The sequence below is a fragment of the Oncorhynchus mykiss genome, chromosome 32, assembly GCF_013265735.2.
Source record: "Oncorhynchus mykiss isolate Arlee chromosome 32, USDA_OmykA_1.1, whole genome shotgun sequence".
Classification (NCBI taxonomy): domain Eukaryota; kingdom Metazoa; phylum Chordata; class Actinopteri; order Salmoniformes; family Salmonidae; genus Oncorhynchus; species Oncorhynchus mykiss.
This window is the reverse complement of record NC_050572.1, coordinates 27,499,556-27,512,455: the sequence shown is the minus strand read 5'-3', so window position 1 is coordinate 27,512,455 and position 12,900 is coordinate 27,499,556. Positions and strand designations below refer to the sequence as shown.

The window sequence follows — 12,900 nt, the reverse complement described above, 5'->3', positions numbered from 1 at the left end:
GTTGTAGCTGGGGATGGAAATTTCAGATGTATTTTTTTTCATATATATTTAACATTTTTATTGAACGAGAGAATCCGCTGCAGCCCAATGAGCTGTAACTGCTCAGGGAGTATGAACACAAACACACACATATTCACACACACATACTGTATACACACACATACACACTGAAACAATTTAGTGGTGTGACAAAACATTTCGGAAAACCCATAACAACCGACCAGAGCAAGGCAGAAAGCATTGACACACACTGAGAAACACAACTCATATTCCCAGGGTTGGGAAGTGATTACATGTCATCAGTTACATGTAATCTGATTACAAAGAACTGTTACTGTAATCAGTTATGTTACCAGCAAAAATATTGTAATCAGATTACAGATACAATACCTTCGGAACGCACTCAGACCCCTTGACTTTTCCCACATCCCGCCACGGAACAGCCCCACTCCAAAATGGACCAAACAAACAAAAAATCCTCAGAAAAATACACACAATACCCCATAATGACAAAGCAAAAACAGGTCTTCAGACATCCCCGCAAATGTATTAAAATTAAAAAACAGAAATAACTTATTTACATAAGTATTCAGACACTTTGCTATGAGACTCGAAATTGAGCTCAGGTGCATCCTGTTACCATTGATCATCCTTGAGATTTTTCTACAACATGATTTGAGTCCACCTGTGGTAAATTCAATTGATTGGATATGATTTTGAAAGGCACACACCTATCTATATAAGGTCCCACATATGACAGTGCATGTCAGAGCAAAAACCAAGCCATGAGGTCGAAGGAATTGTCCATAGAGCTCTGAGAAAGGATTGTGTCGAGGTACAGATCTGGGGAAGGGTACCAAAAAAATTCTGCAGCATTGAAGATCCCCAAGAACATGGTGGCCTCCATCATTCTTAAATGGAAGAAGTTTGGAACCACCAAGACTCTTCTTAGAGTTGGTCGCCCGGCCAAACTGAGCGATCAGGGGAGAAGGGCCTTGGTCAGGGAGGTGACCAAGAACCCAATGGTCACACTGACAGAGCTTTAGAGTTCCTCTGTGGAGATGGGAGAACCTTCCAGAAGGACAACTATTTCTGCAACACTCCACCAGACCTTTATGGTGGAGTGGCCAGACGGAAAAGGCACATGACAGCCGAGCCCGGACTTGAACCCGATTGAACATCTCTGGAGAGACCTGAAAATAGTTGTGTTCCAACGATCCCCATCCAACTTCACAGTGCTTGAGAGGATCTGCAGAGAAGAATGGGAGAAATTCCCCAAATGAGAGCTAAGACAACAACGGGTAAATGGCGATGAATGGGCAGAGAGGATCTGTTAGGCACACACAGTACCTGAGTTCGAGGTACAGTGTTAATGAACAGTCCAGCAGGCATCAGCTGTGTAGCCGAGTGATCATAGCCCCCAATGAGCAGCAATAGGTGAGTCAGAGAGCCGTTCGGTAGTCGCTACTACGCTAGGCAAGCGGGAGACACAGAGGTCAGAAAGCTAGCAGGCCGGGGATAGCAGATGGGTCTTCGGCGACATCGCAACAGAATTGCCTGTTGAAACTAGATCGGACGATTACGTCGGCAGACCAGTCATGATGGATCGGCGGGGCTCCGTGTCGACAATAAAGGGGTCCAGGCCAATTGGCAAAAGAGGTATTGTAGCCCAAGAATTAGCTGGTATACTCCATCGGCTGGCTGGGAGATGGGCTTAGCTTGAGGCAAGCTCAAGGTTTGCTTCGGGACAGAGGCGTTAGCCAACAATAGCCACTAGGTTGCAGCTAGCTAGCTGCAATGATCCAGTGTAATGGTCCAGAGCTTGCGGTGATGTGGTAGAGAAAGGCAGTCTGATATGCTCTGAGTTGATATCACGCTGTGCAGACTGGCAGGAAATTATCTGAGCTTAAGCTGGCTGGTGACCGAGCTAACGGTGAAGACTGTTAGCATTGCCTAACAATGACTCGTAGCTAGTAACTAGTTTGCTGGCAAGCTCGCGATGGAGGTTCCAGTTATAAGGTATAAAAAATAGCAGATCCGTACCACATTGGTTGAGGCGGGTTGCATGAAAGTATATTTAGTTCGTAGATGGAATGTGAGATTAAAATATAGACGAAAAAAATGAAAAACAGACTATTTACAAACCATTAACACGGGACATCGCCATCTTGGATATAGTTGTGTAAAGTACCTGAGTGGTGCAGCGGTCTAAGGCACTGCATCTCAGTGCAACAGGCAACACTACAGTCCCTGGTTCGAATTCAGGCTGAATCACATCCGGCTGTGATTGGGACTCCAATAGCGCGGCGCACAATTGGCCCAGCATCGTCTGTGTTTGGACGGGGTAGGCCGCCATTGTAAATAAGAATTTGTTCTTAACTGACTTGCCCAGTTAAATAGTGGGTAAAGAAATCAAGTAGTTATACTATTACAAGTTCTCGGCATGATTAGGCCTAGGAAATATGTGACATGTTGGTATTTTCCCAAGTATTTCAGGCTTGGCACACATTTGCAGTACATTAGTTCAACAGAGTAAATTAGTTCAGCAGAATTGTATTGATTTCTATCTAAGAACCAGAGGTCATGCAGTTCTCAGATGGGTACTTCGTATAATTACTTTACCTGCATATTTTATCATTTCAATATAGTTCTAATTTAGTTCTCAGCAGTATGTAATGTTTTGTTTTTGGCAAGCAACTTCTGTCTTTGGCCCTAATTTGCTTCAACACTAGAGATATTTTAGTTTTGTCAGGCTAATTTGCTTCAACGCTAGAGATATTTTAGTCTTGTCAGGCTAATTTGCTTCGATGCTAGAGATATTTTAGTTTTGTCAGGCTAATTTGCTTCAACGCTAGAGATATTTTAGTCTTGTCAGGCTAATTTGCTTCGATGCTAGAGATATTTTAGTCTTGTCAGGCTAATTTGCTTCAACACTAGAGATATTTTAGTTTTGTCAGGCTAATTTGCTTCGATGCTAGAGATATTTTAGTCTTGTCAGGCTAATTTGCTTCGATGCTAGAGATATTTTAGTCTTGTCAGGCTAATTTGCTTCAACACTAGAGATATTTTAGTTTTGTCAGGCTAATTTGCTTCAACACTAGAGATATTTTAGTCTTGTCAGGCTAATTTGCTTCAACACTAGAGATATTTTAGTTTTGTCAGGCTAATTTGCTTCAACACTAGAGATATTTTAGTTTTGTCAGGCTAATTTGCTTCGATGCTAGAGATATTTTAGTCTTGTCAGGCTAATTTGCTTCGATGCTAGAGATATTTTAGTCTTGTCAGGCTAATTTGCTTCAACACTAGAGATATTTTAGTTTTGTCAGGCTAATTTGCTTCAGTGCTAGAGATATTTTAGTCTTGTCAGGCTAATTTGCTTCAACACTAGAGATATTTTAGTTTTGTCAGGCTAATTTGCTTCAACACTAGAGATATTTTAGTTTTGTCAGGCTAATTTGCTTCAGTGCTAGAGATATTTTAGTCTTGTCAGGCTAATTTGCTTCAACACTAGAGATATTTTAGTCTTGTCAGGCTAATTTGCTTCAGTGCTAGAGATATTTTAGTTTTGTCAGGCTAATTTGCTTCAACACTAGAGATATTTTAGTCTTGTAAGGCCAAACAAGTGTTTTGTTTTGTTGCTGCCTCAGGTGCTGTCTTGGAGAGATTCCAGACGCTCTCGGGATGATACCAGTTTATTGCACAGCCGAGAACATGATGAAGAACTGAGGGTGAATCCCAAATGGAAACCTATTCTCTATATAATGCACTTATTTTGACCAGAGCCCTATGCACCCTAGTCAAAAGTAATACACTATTGGGTGCCATAGGGTGTCATATAGCATGCCATTTGGGATGCGACCTCAGTCTACATGCTTGGGCTATATTAACATTGCAGTCACCTCCCCATCCGTTCACCAAGACAATCTGAACCTGAGGTGACTTTAAATGCAGTAGGCCTGACTGCTGAACATTGATTGACCATCGATAAGTTGATTACCATGGGGGGGTCAAATTCAGACAAAGCAGATGATTATAGTCACACATTATGTAAATCCATGACGTTTACCATTCAGTCCGTCTTTGTAACAGCGCAGCAAGGGTCCAACAGTGCAGATTGCCTTCGCAATCAGCTGCTGAGACAAGCAATCAACAGCATTTTCCTGAGGGAGTTTTCAATTTCAATTACACCCACCTCTTTTTGGATAATATACAGGACACATTCTCCCAAGTCCAGTTCCTTTTGTGTTATATTTGATCTATTTTTGTCTTTTTTGGTCATTTTGCTGTATTTTCCAGAGCCTTAATCCATGAAATACAAAATACATACTGTACCCACTCTAAAATGTGTCAATATTTTTATTTATATAACTAGGCAAGTCAGTTAAGAACAAATTCTTCTTTACAATGACGGCCAACCAGGGAACAGTGGGTTAATTGCCTAATTCAGGGGAAGAACAACAGATTTATACCTTGTCAACTCGGGGATTTAATCCAGCAACCTTCCGGGTATTGGCCGAATGCTCTAACCACTAGGCTACCTGCCACCCCAACAGGAATTAAGTTATCTTGCTATCAAAATGCCCCTTATATTTGCATGAAATGTATGAGGAAACCCTGTTGAATATGCTGTTGAATGGTCTTCCTCTTGCTTTGGAAAACCTATGAAATATTTAGTGTCTTCTCTCCTCTGGATATGACTGCTGATTATAGATTGTTCTTCTCAGTACCTCTGGATCCTCTCTAAATGTCCTAGCATATCTCTGCAGGTTTATCACAGAGCAACAGAAGAGTAATGGCTGTGTAAGAAAGCAAAGTCCACCAGGGACGTGTACTACATCATTCAGATGTAACACCACCATATGTTTAGTGGCGGCGCAAACGGCAAAATCACTCCTTAAGATCAGCCATTTATAGACATATCTGTAAAACTGAGAGCCAGGCAGTAGGTATACTTGTGGACGAGCAGGTCTGGAGTCAGAGTCCCTCATTCCTGATCACGAGACAGGGTTAGCTAATGGGCGCTATGGGTGTTCATTTATCAAGGTCAAGGCCAGCCAGCACTTTAAGACAGATTGCTCTGGGTTTCTCCTTGCTCTGCTCTATCATTAGCTGTTAAGGAATGTTTACAGAGTTTGCTTGTGATTAAAACAACAACAAAAAATGAATTCAGTTGGGTACGTCGGGATTGTTTCAGTCCCTGACTCGTTCCCAGCATCGTGTTTACTCCATTAGTGACTATTTATAAAGTGTTGATGGATGGTTTCTAATACGTGTGATTTAGCAATCACTTTTATCCAAAGCAAATTACAGTCATGCGCACATACATTTCATGTATGGGTAGTCCCAGGAATTGAAACCACTATGCTACCGTTCTACCAACTGAGCTACAAAGGGCCACTATAAAAGTGCTATGAGGCATTTGACTGTGCCATTTGGGATGCAGCCTGTATTTTACTTGAAGGGCATATGGGCAGTTAGTTTCACCTGGATCGTTGCCCTTCAGGACATACCTGAGGCCTGAGGACTCACTGACCAGACCAGGGTAATAGAGGAGAAAAGGTGTGAGGATATTGACAAAATGTCATCCCAGAAATTAGAAGTGCCTAACAGCTTTGGGAGTCCTCCTCTCGTCGCTTTAAAGGGGGAAAGCTTTAACTTGGCAGCTCTCTGAGGACCTAACTGCCGTTATTGGTCCTCGTAGGCTTTAGCTTTACACCAACAGGAAGGATGAGACGCCTGTTTAGCCCCTCAGCTTCCCAGGGCGTTTTAGCAGAACGGTTTGTAGTTGAGTGTGTATTCAGAGGGGTTCCGCTCAGGGAAGAATACACCCCAGTGTTGAGACATGGTGTGAAATCAAATTACCACAAACCCTGTCAGGTGTTTCACAGTGTACAAGACACGGAAAGAGAGAACATGCATTCATTTGTTGCATCTCTTTCTCTCTCTTGCTCTCTCTCTCCTTCTCCCTCTCCTTTTCTCTCTCTCTGTTACTCTCTCTATATATATTTATCACACTCACTCTCTCTCTCGCTCTCTTTCTCCCTCTATCTCTCTCTCTCACACTCTCTCTCTTTCTCTGGTTTTCTCTCTAAAGCCATGATGAGTGGTGTCAGGTATATATTAGCAGCTGGACACCAGTGAAAGTCTCACAGTGGTACCTCTGCTGTGAGGGTTGATTGGAAAACATCACACTCTGAATAACAACGTCTGGCTTCTCTTTGTGGACACAGAGCATAAATAATCACTCACATCTTAGCAGGGATCCAGTTTGGATAAGAGGAAAAAGGCTGCCTTTGTTTCTGCTGTTATTGTTCACTGGTTGAGTCATGAGCTGTGTGAGCAATGCAATCTTCATGCCAAGTCAATGATCTCCCCGGGGAAGAAACCCAACATGAATGCCTTCTCTGGACAATGTCTCAAGCAGACGTTTATAGATCCACAACAATGGACGTTTTTCCCCCTCTGTCCCCTTACATGATTTTCAATTGTTCATGTCAGCTTGTGTCTTTAAGTCCCACCCCCAAAAGAACATGCTGTCAATCAAAGTTTAATAATGATTAAGTGCTTTGAAATGAGAAAATCATAAACGTCAACCTTCTGTGTTGATCTGTTGTATATATGGGCCTGTAGTGTCACCTCCAGCACTAAGCCAAAGAGAGGAGAGGAGAAGTGACCCTGTCATAGACCTATTGTACTGTAGTAACACTAATATATATTTTGTACACAATAAAGAAAATCTATTTAATCTAAATATTGCTCCCAGCATTGATCAAAACGTATATTCTTGATCTGACTGAGTTCGCCTGCATCTTTGCGAACGAGTGGAATCATGAACAGGGGTTTGTTTGTTATGTTCCACTGCGTTCCCCGTATCTGCCTCCCGGATTTGCCTTTTTAGCAGCACATTCACCACTCTCTCAAGTGGCTAGCTCTGCCCTCTCGCGGCACAGGTCGAGGAAGTCGGCTCAAGTAGGCTAGCTGGCGGCAGAGACTTATGAAGGGCTCTGGCTAATATTACTTAGCCAGCTAGAGGGATGAAGTAGGAAGCTATCGTTATTCGGAGCTTACCTCAGCAGGAGCAAAAAATAGGCTACTAAGTTCTCATAATAACTTTCTCATCAACCAAGTAAGGAACAAAAAAAATAAGATATGTTTCAATATGAACATCTCCTATCTTCCATATAGAATTACATTAAAATACCATCATAATGCAAATTATACAGTTCATACATATTGGTGGTTGTTTGTTCTTATCTTCATCACCCACTGGAGTTGATAGCTTACCCATTACCTACTTTTTTTTACCACTACAGTTTTTTTTAACCTTATTTTAACTAGGCAAGTCAGATATGAACAAATTCTTATTTACAATGACGGCCTAGGAACAGTGGGCTAACTGCCTTGTTCAGGGGCAGAACAACAGATTTTTGCCTTGCCAGCTCGGGGATTTGATCTAGCAACTTTTCGGTTACTGGCTGGCCCAACACTCTAACAACTAGGCTACCTGCCGCCCCATCACTGATATTAATACAGAATTGTAAGTAATATTCTAATAATTAATGTGAATGTGATAATACGATCATCTGTGTGCGCCATTGATGTCTGTTTGTGCAGAGCTTGATTAGTAATGCCTTGGAATACAAAGAGATGAGATATCTATGTTACGAGTTGATGATATGCAATTCATCATTACAACTGACTGAACAGATGCTGCGTGTCAGTGTGAATCAGTTCTCATATTTCTCCTCTTTCAGGGGTATAGCATTACAATTGTAAAGCTAAGAGGCTGTGTGTTTATAGATCGACTGAGGTAGATGAACCTACAGCAGCTAAGGTGATAATGGCTGGGGCCATTTTTGTTTGGTTCTGCTGTTCTCCATTATCAGCCAAGGTGATAATGGCTGGGGGTGGGAAGGGGGGGGGGGGGGGGGGGGGGGGGGGGGACTCAGCTGTGATGGGCCGCCAGTGTCGGCTCTATGGCAGCTTTATGATGAATTACCTTTCTGGGTCTGAATGATAGGTCTGATGCTGAATGATGCCAGCACACGATTGTTCTGTCAGCAAGTCAACGGGCACCGCTGAGAAATAAATAAAGAATAGCAAAGAAATGAACCACAATTCAAGACAGCCGTTTTATTTTTCATTACAGGTGCCATCTCTCATATACAGTATATCTCCATATCCTCTGTTATGGGACAGGATATGGGGGGGGGATGGACACAGCCATCCTCTAAGAGAGGGAAGGCATAGTTATGAAAGAAACATTCTGTGTGAACTTTTTTCCGTATGTTTGTAATGCCATGTAGAGTATATCTTTATGATTACATACTGCGGAACGGTACATCAATTCTGCACATCATTTTCTCACGTTGACATTACTTCACTTTCCCGAACAGTTATTGTCATTCACATTCCAGGTAATGATTTGATGCCTGTGTGTTGTAGAAACCGCAACCTCTATTGTTCTCTATGAAGAAAAGGGCCGGGCGTGTCATTTTATTGTTAAAAAGCGATTCTGATGCATATCTCCTCTTTCTTTCCTTACACAGCTCAGACGATTATTATGAGTACGGACACGATAATGGTGAGGAATCATACGAGTCATATGGTGAGTTACTAACTCCTTTATTAACATAAAATGTTGTTGAAATGAATACTGTCTTGTTCAATGTGGTTCTTTGTTCGTCAGCAGTTTGAATGCTGTTAATTCTTAAAAGGGGGGGGGGGGGGGGGTTCTTAGCTGACATCTGGAATTGTTTAAAGATGGTCACATTATGGCTCATTTAGCTATTTGATTTTGAATTTTTGGACCCCTTTAGGTATAAAACTACCCTGGGTTTATAAGAAAGGAGGGAGTAGTGTAACGATCCTGGATTTATAAGCGCGGAAATCGACTCTGCCGCACGAGCATGCTTTTGCGGCACAGTCGATAGCGCGCCGGACCTCAGGCTCGAAGGTTGAGGGTTCGAAACCTGCTCCCTGCTGTTTCATTACACTACCATAACCCAGAGAAACACACTGAATAACATGTTGTAAATGCACTGAAAAACACATGATAAGTGTTAATGAAGTGAAGTGTTTGTCCTATAGCTAGGAGATATAAGAAAATAATATATATATATATATTATTACACATATTTAACCTCTTTTTGGGTAGGCACAAAACTATCTTCATCTTCATTCATTTTTTTTAACCGGTGCCTGTTACCTTCAGACGAGTCCCGTGACACTTGTGGGGGTCATGAAGCAAAATGTAGAACACCATTGTGTTTCTGAGAATCTCCCCTTTTCCACAGTGGGTTTACATTAGTTTGTAGCCCAAACGGTTCGGACGCTACAAACAGAAGTTGGCACATAGACTGTATCTTCTTCAGACAAGTCTCCTGACACTTATGGGGGTTGTAGAGCGAAATACCACTGTGTTGGTGAGAGTCTAGCCTTTCCATAGAGAGGTCCAAATAGGTAGGTGAACCAGTTCGGAAGCGACTGATGTTTTTGTGAGAAGACCTGTGTTCCAGATGTTTCATGGGCAAACACAGCTCTGCCACCTTTCACTGCAGATGTGGATCTGCTATATCAGCAGATGCGGTAGATTGAGACGGATATCTTTAGTTTAAACTGCCGGATTTTGAAGGGGATTTTTTTCTTATGTTATTTAGATTGACGCACCGGTGCGTCAGTTGACTCTAAGGGTTTTCGAACCCACGTGCAATGTAATTTCCCTGAGTAGGCGCCACATACATTTTTGGGACACATTTGTTGTAGACGTATCATTAGTATTATTCAGGGTGCCAGGTGATGGGATAACATGAGGCATGTTCTTTGTCAATATAATGGTAAAATAATTGCTGAATGATTATTCTGTTTCACAACTGAATTAGACCTCTTTTACGCAACTCCATTGGACAGTGCTCATTTTTCTGACAATGTCAAATACAATTCTGTTATTATAAAGGTTGGGGGATGTCTGATAAAGACACAGTAATTCTATAAAGCGAGGCATGGCTACGTCTACACAATCCCTCGACTGTATTCGTACTTAAACCATGAGTGATAGAGTAACTGATATGCCTTGACGTCTGGTTTTCTAATATAGCTTTAACCATAGTTTTATTTTCTGTTGTAATGACTTGAGCACTGTTTGGTTCCTGTTTCAGTCACTGAGCCGTTAATGTCACCTCATTACCCAGGTCTCCTCTTGCTTTGGCAGATGTCAACTCTTACAGCATTTCACAGTAAATGTATACAGTTGTCACCAGACTGAGACACTATCTGCAACATGAAGGACTTACAGTATATGTTCTTTGATCCATGATAACTTTGTAATTGACCATAACATAGGGCAGGTAGCCTAGGAGCCTGTAAGAGCTTTGGGCTTGTAACCGAACACCATTGTGTTACACCTCTGGTGTAAAGTTTCTGGTGTAAACTCTGGTGTAAAGTTTCTGGTGTAAACTCTGGTGTAAAGTTGCTGGTGTAAACTCTGGTGTAAAGTTTATGGTGTAAACTCTGGTGTAAAGTTTCTGGTGTAAACTCTGGTGTAAAGTTTCTGGTGTAAACTCTGGTGTAAAGTTTCTGGTGTAAACTCTGGTGTAAAGTTTCTGGTGTAAACTCTGGTGTAAAAGTGTAAAGAACTAACCTCCAAAGCACACACAGACACACACTGACACACACAGACACACACAGCGGGTAACAGCGCCACACTAAATGCTTTCTAACAGGTCAAAATAAAGAGGTGTTTGACAGTTCAAAGGAAGGGGCTGTTTAAATGATAAACAGAGTTGATGGTACATAGCTGATCTCTAAACACAAGGTTACCTTGGTCACTGTCTCTCTAAAGTGAGTGCCAGAGAAACGGTGACAGGTTTAATTAGAAACCATTGGTTATGGGCTGCCAGCAGAGACCATGTCAGGGAAAAAACTGTTCTTTGTGAGCCTCTGCTCTGCTCCGGGGATGAGACTCTGCTGGCTAGAGATCACACAAAGGCTGCCATCGATGCAGCAGGCACTTGGCACATAGACAGCAGAGGGGCTGAATGAGGTCTGATTTGGGCTAATGGTTATTGTGCCCTTTTGCTAGGATCCACTACACTGGCTCTTTTCAAGTAGCTATTTGATCTTCTGTTTCAATTATCTAAATGCATCCTTCTAGGTGAATGACAAGCTTCTCGGTGGATTTTTTGTTTGAACTACAGAGGCTGTGGGAGTCTTCTGTTGTTCCAGTTGGATAAGCCATATCAACATCAGACTCTCAAAGGATTTTGTGACCAGAAAGTCCATGATGCTTGATTTGTGTTCACTGATGAAGACAGAACCTTGACATAATTTAACTATTTTTGACTGGATTGATACCTGATTAAAGTATGATAGCTGAATGCTTACCTCAGTTCCAGGCTAAGGAACATATAAAACCATTTTGTCCAATAACCTCTTGACGTCAGGGTAAAAATGACATAAACATCTGAGTTACACAAAAGTGTGTGTGTGTAGAAGTGTTTCTCACTGTTGTTTCCCTATAAAGCAGGTCAGGAGGAGTGGACAACTAATCGCGGCAAGGTGCCAGCTGCACGGACGACCAAGGGAGTGTACAGAGAGACGCCCTACTCCAGATATTGAACTGATTATGCAACAACCTGCACAATCCCTCACGGACGTGTCATCAAGTAATGGATTTTATACGGACGCTCCCTTTTTAGAATAAAAACACTCAATCGTAAATGTGGGTTTTAAAAACAGAAAAAACCTGGTATCATATCAAGACTGTTTTCACCAGAATAATGTGTATATTTTAGTCCATCTACCCACTCCTAAACAAGTAGATATCTAAATACTATGGACCTGGTTATAGAGGGATTGGTCACTTTAATATGTTAGTGATTTAGTTGTAGAGAGGTGAAGTATTGTAGATATTTTTTTCCCGGGGGTGATTGGTCAATTGTGTCCCTTGTAAATGAAACCTTTCCAATCAGAAAACAGAACGATCCTGAAATACATATTGTTGTTTGATCTCCTTTTGTAAATGATAGTTCTCTAGTGTTAAAGGGCTTATACAAGCATGGTGTGGAATCATTGTGGATAGTGTCAGCTGTTTTATTCCTATCTTAAAACGTGTGTAGACGTGTGTGTTTCTGTTTAATTCCCCCCTTTAATCAATCTACATTCACAGGCCATTCTCTTCTCTTTTTTTTGTGTAAAAATCTTCAGTAAAAAAATAATTAAAAAAGACTCAAGAGCTACAAAACATTTTATGTAAAGCTCTTAATAATTAATTCCAATCTATAATTTTTTTAGTGGTTTAAAAACCTGAAATGCTTTCAGACAATGTAAAAATCCGTTTCTTGAGACGTTAAACCATGTAGAATTGGTCTGGGAGCAGAAATAGTGGATTAGCATATCAACCTTCTCTGCTTATGTAGGCCCTTTACATTTTTCTTCTTGGTTGATGCTCAATAAACTTTTTGAAAGAAGTAAGTTTGTGTTCAAGAGCCTAATTCTGTATTTACATAGCTAAATAGAAAAACACTATAATCTAAACTAACAAAACTAACATTGGAAAGAATGATGCTGATGATAATATTGAAGTGCTCACTCTAATACAGGTTTTTATGTACCGTAATGAATGTATAGACTCCTGAGCGAGACCATGTTGATCAAGAATTAGCGTCTGAATAATATCATAACATGTCAAACCGCATAAAAGTTAACGTTATTTGTATGAAAAATCTTAAAACTGAATGCCAGCAACAAAAACAACAGCATTTTTGTAAGAACTGTGTCGCATACTTGTATTTTACAATTCAGGTAATGTTTTGTAGGGAATGGTTTTGATACAATGTCAATCACAGATTTAAGTCTTTGATGTTGTGTGTTTTGTCATATGTTATCTCTTAATAAAACGGA

The 12,900-nt window shown here is 41.1% G+C and overlaps 1 protein-coding gene across 4 annotated transcripts in view; it reads left to right on the top strand.

The window, feature by feature from the left end:
* LOC110489416 (KH domain-containing, RNA-binding, signal transduction-associated protein 3-like) overlaps nucleotides 1-12,467 on the top strand; it is a 153,176-nt gene extending 140,709 nt beyond the window's left edge. For 2 of the 4 annotated variants that reach the window (XM_036971449.1, XM_036971447.1), the window contains 2 exons: nucleotides 8,550-8,608; nucleotides 11,525-12,467. In XM_036971449.1, the coding sequence (XP_036827344.1) occupies nucleotides 8,550-8,608; nucleotides 11,525-11,701 (236 nt within the window). In that variant the 3' untranslated portion in view covers nucleotides 11,702-12,467. Of the gene's footprint in view, nucleotides 1-8,549; nucleotides 8,609-11,521 lie in introns of all 4 variants that reach the window. The other 2 variants (XM_036971448.1, XM_036971446.1) reach the window with 1 other exon arrangement.
* Nucleotides 12,468-12,900: the final 433 nt, after the last annotated feature.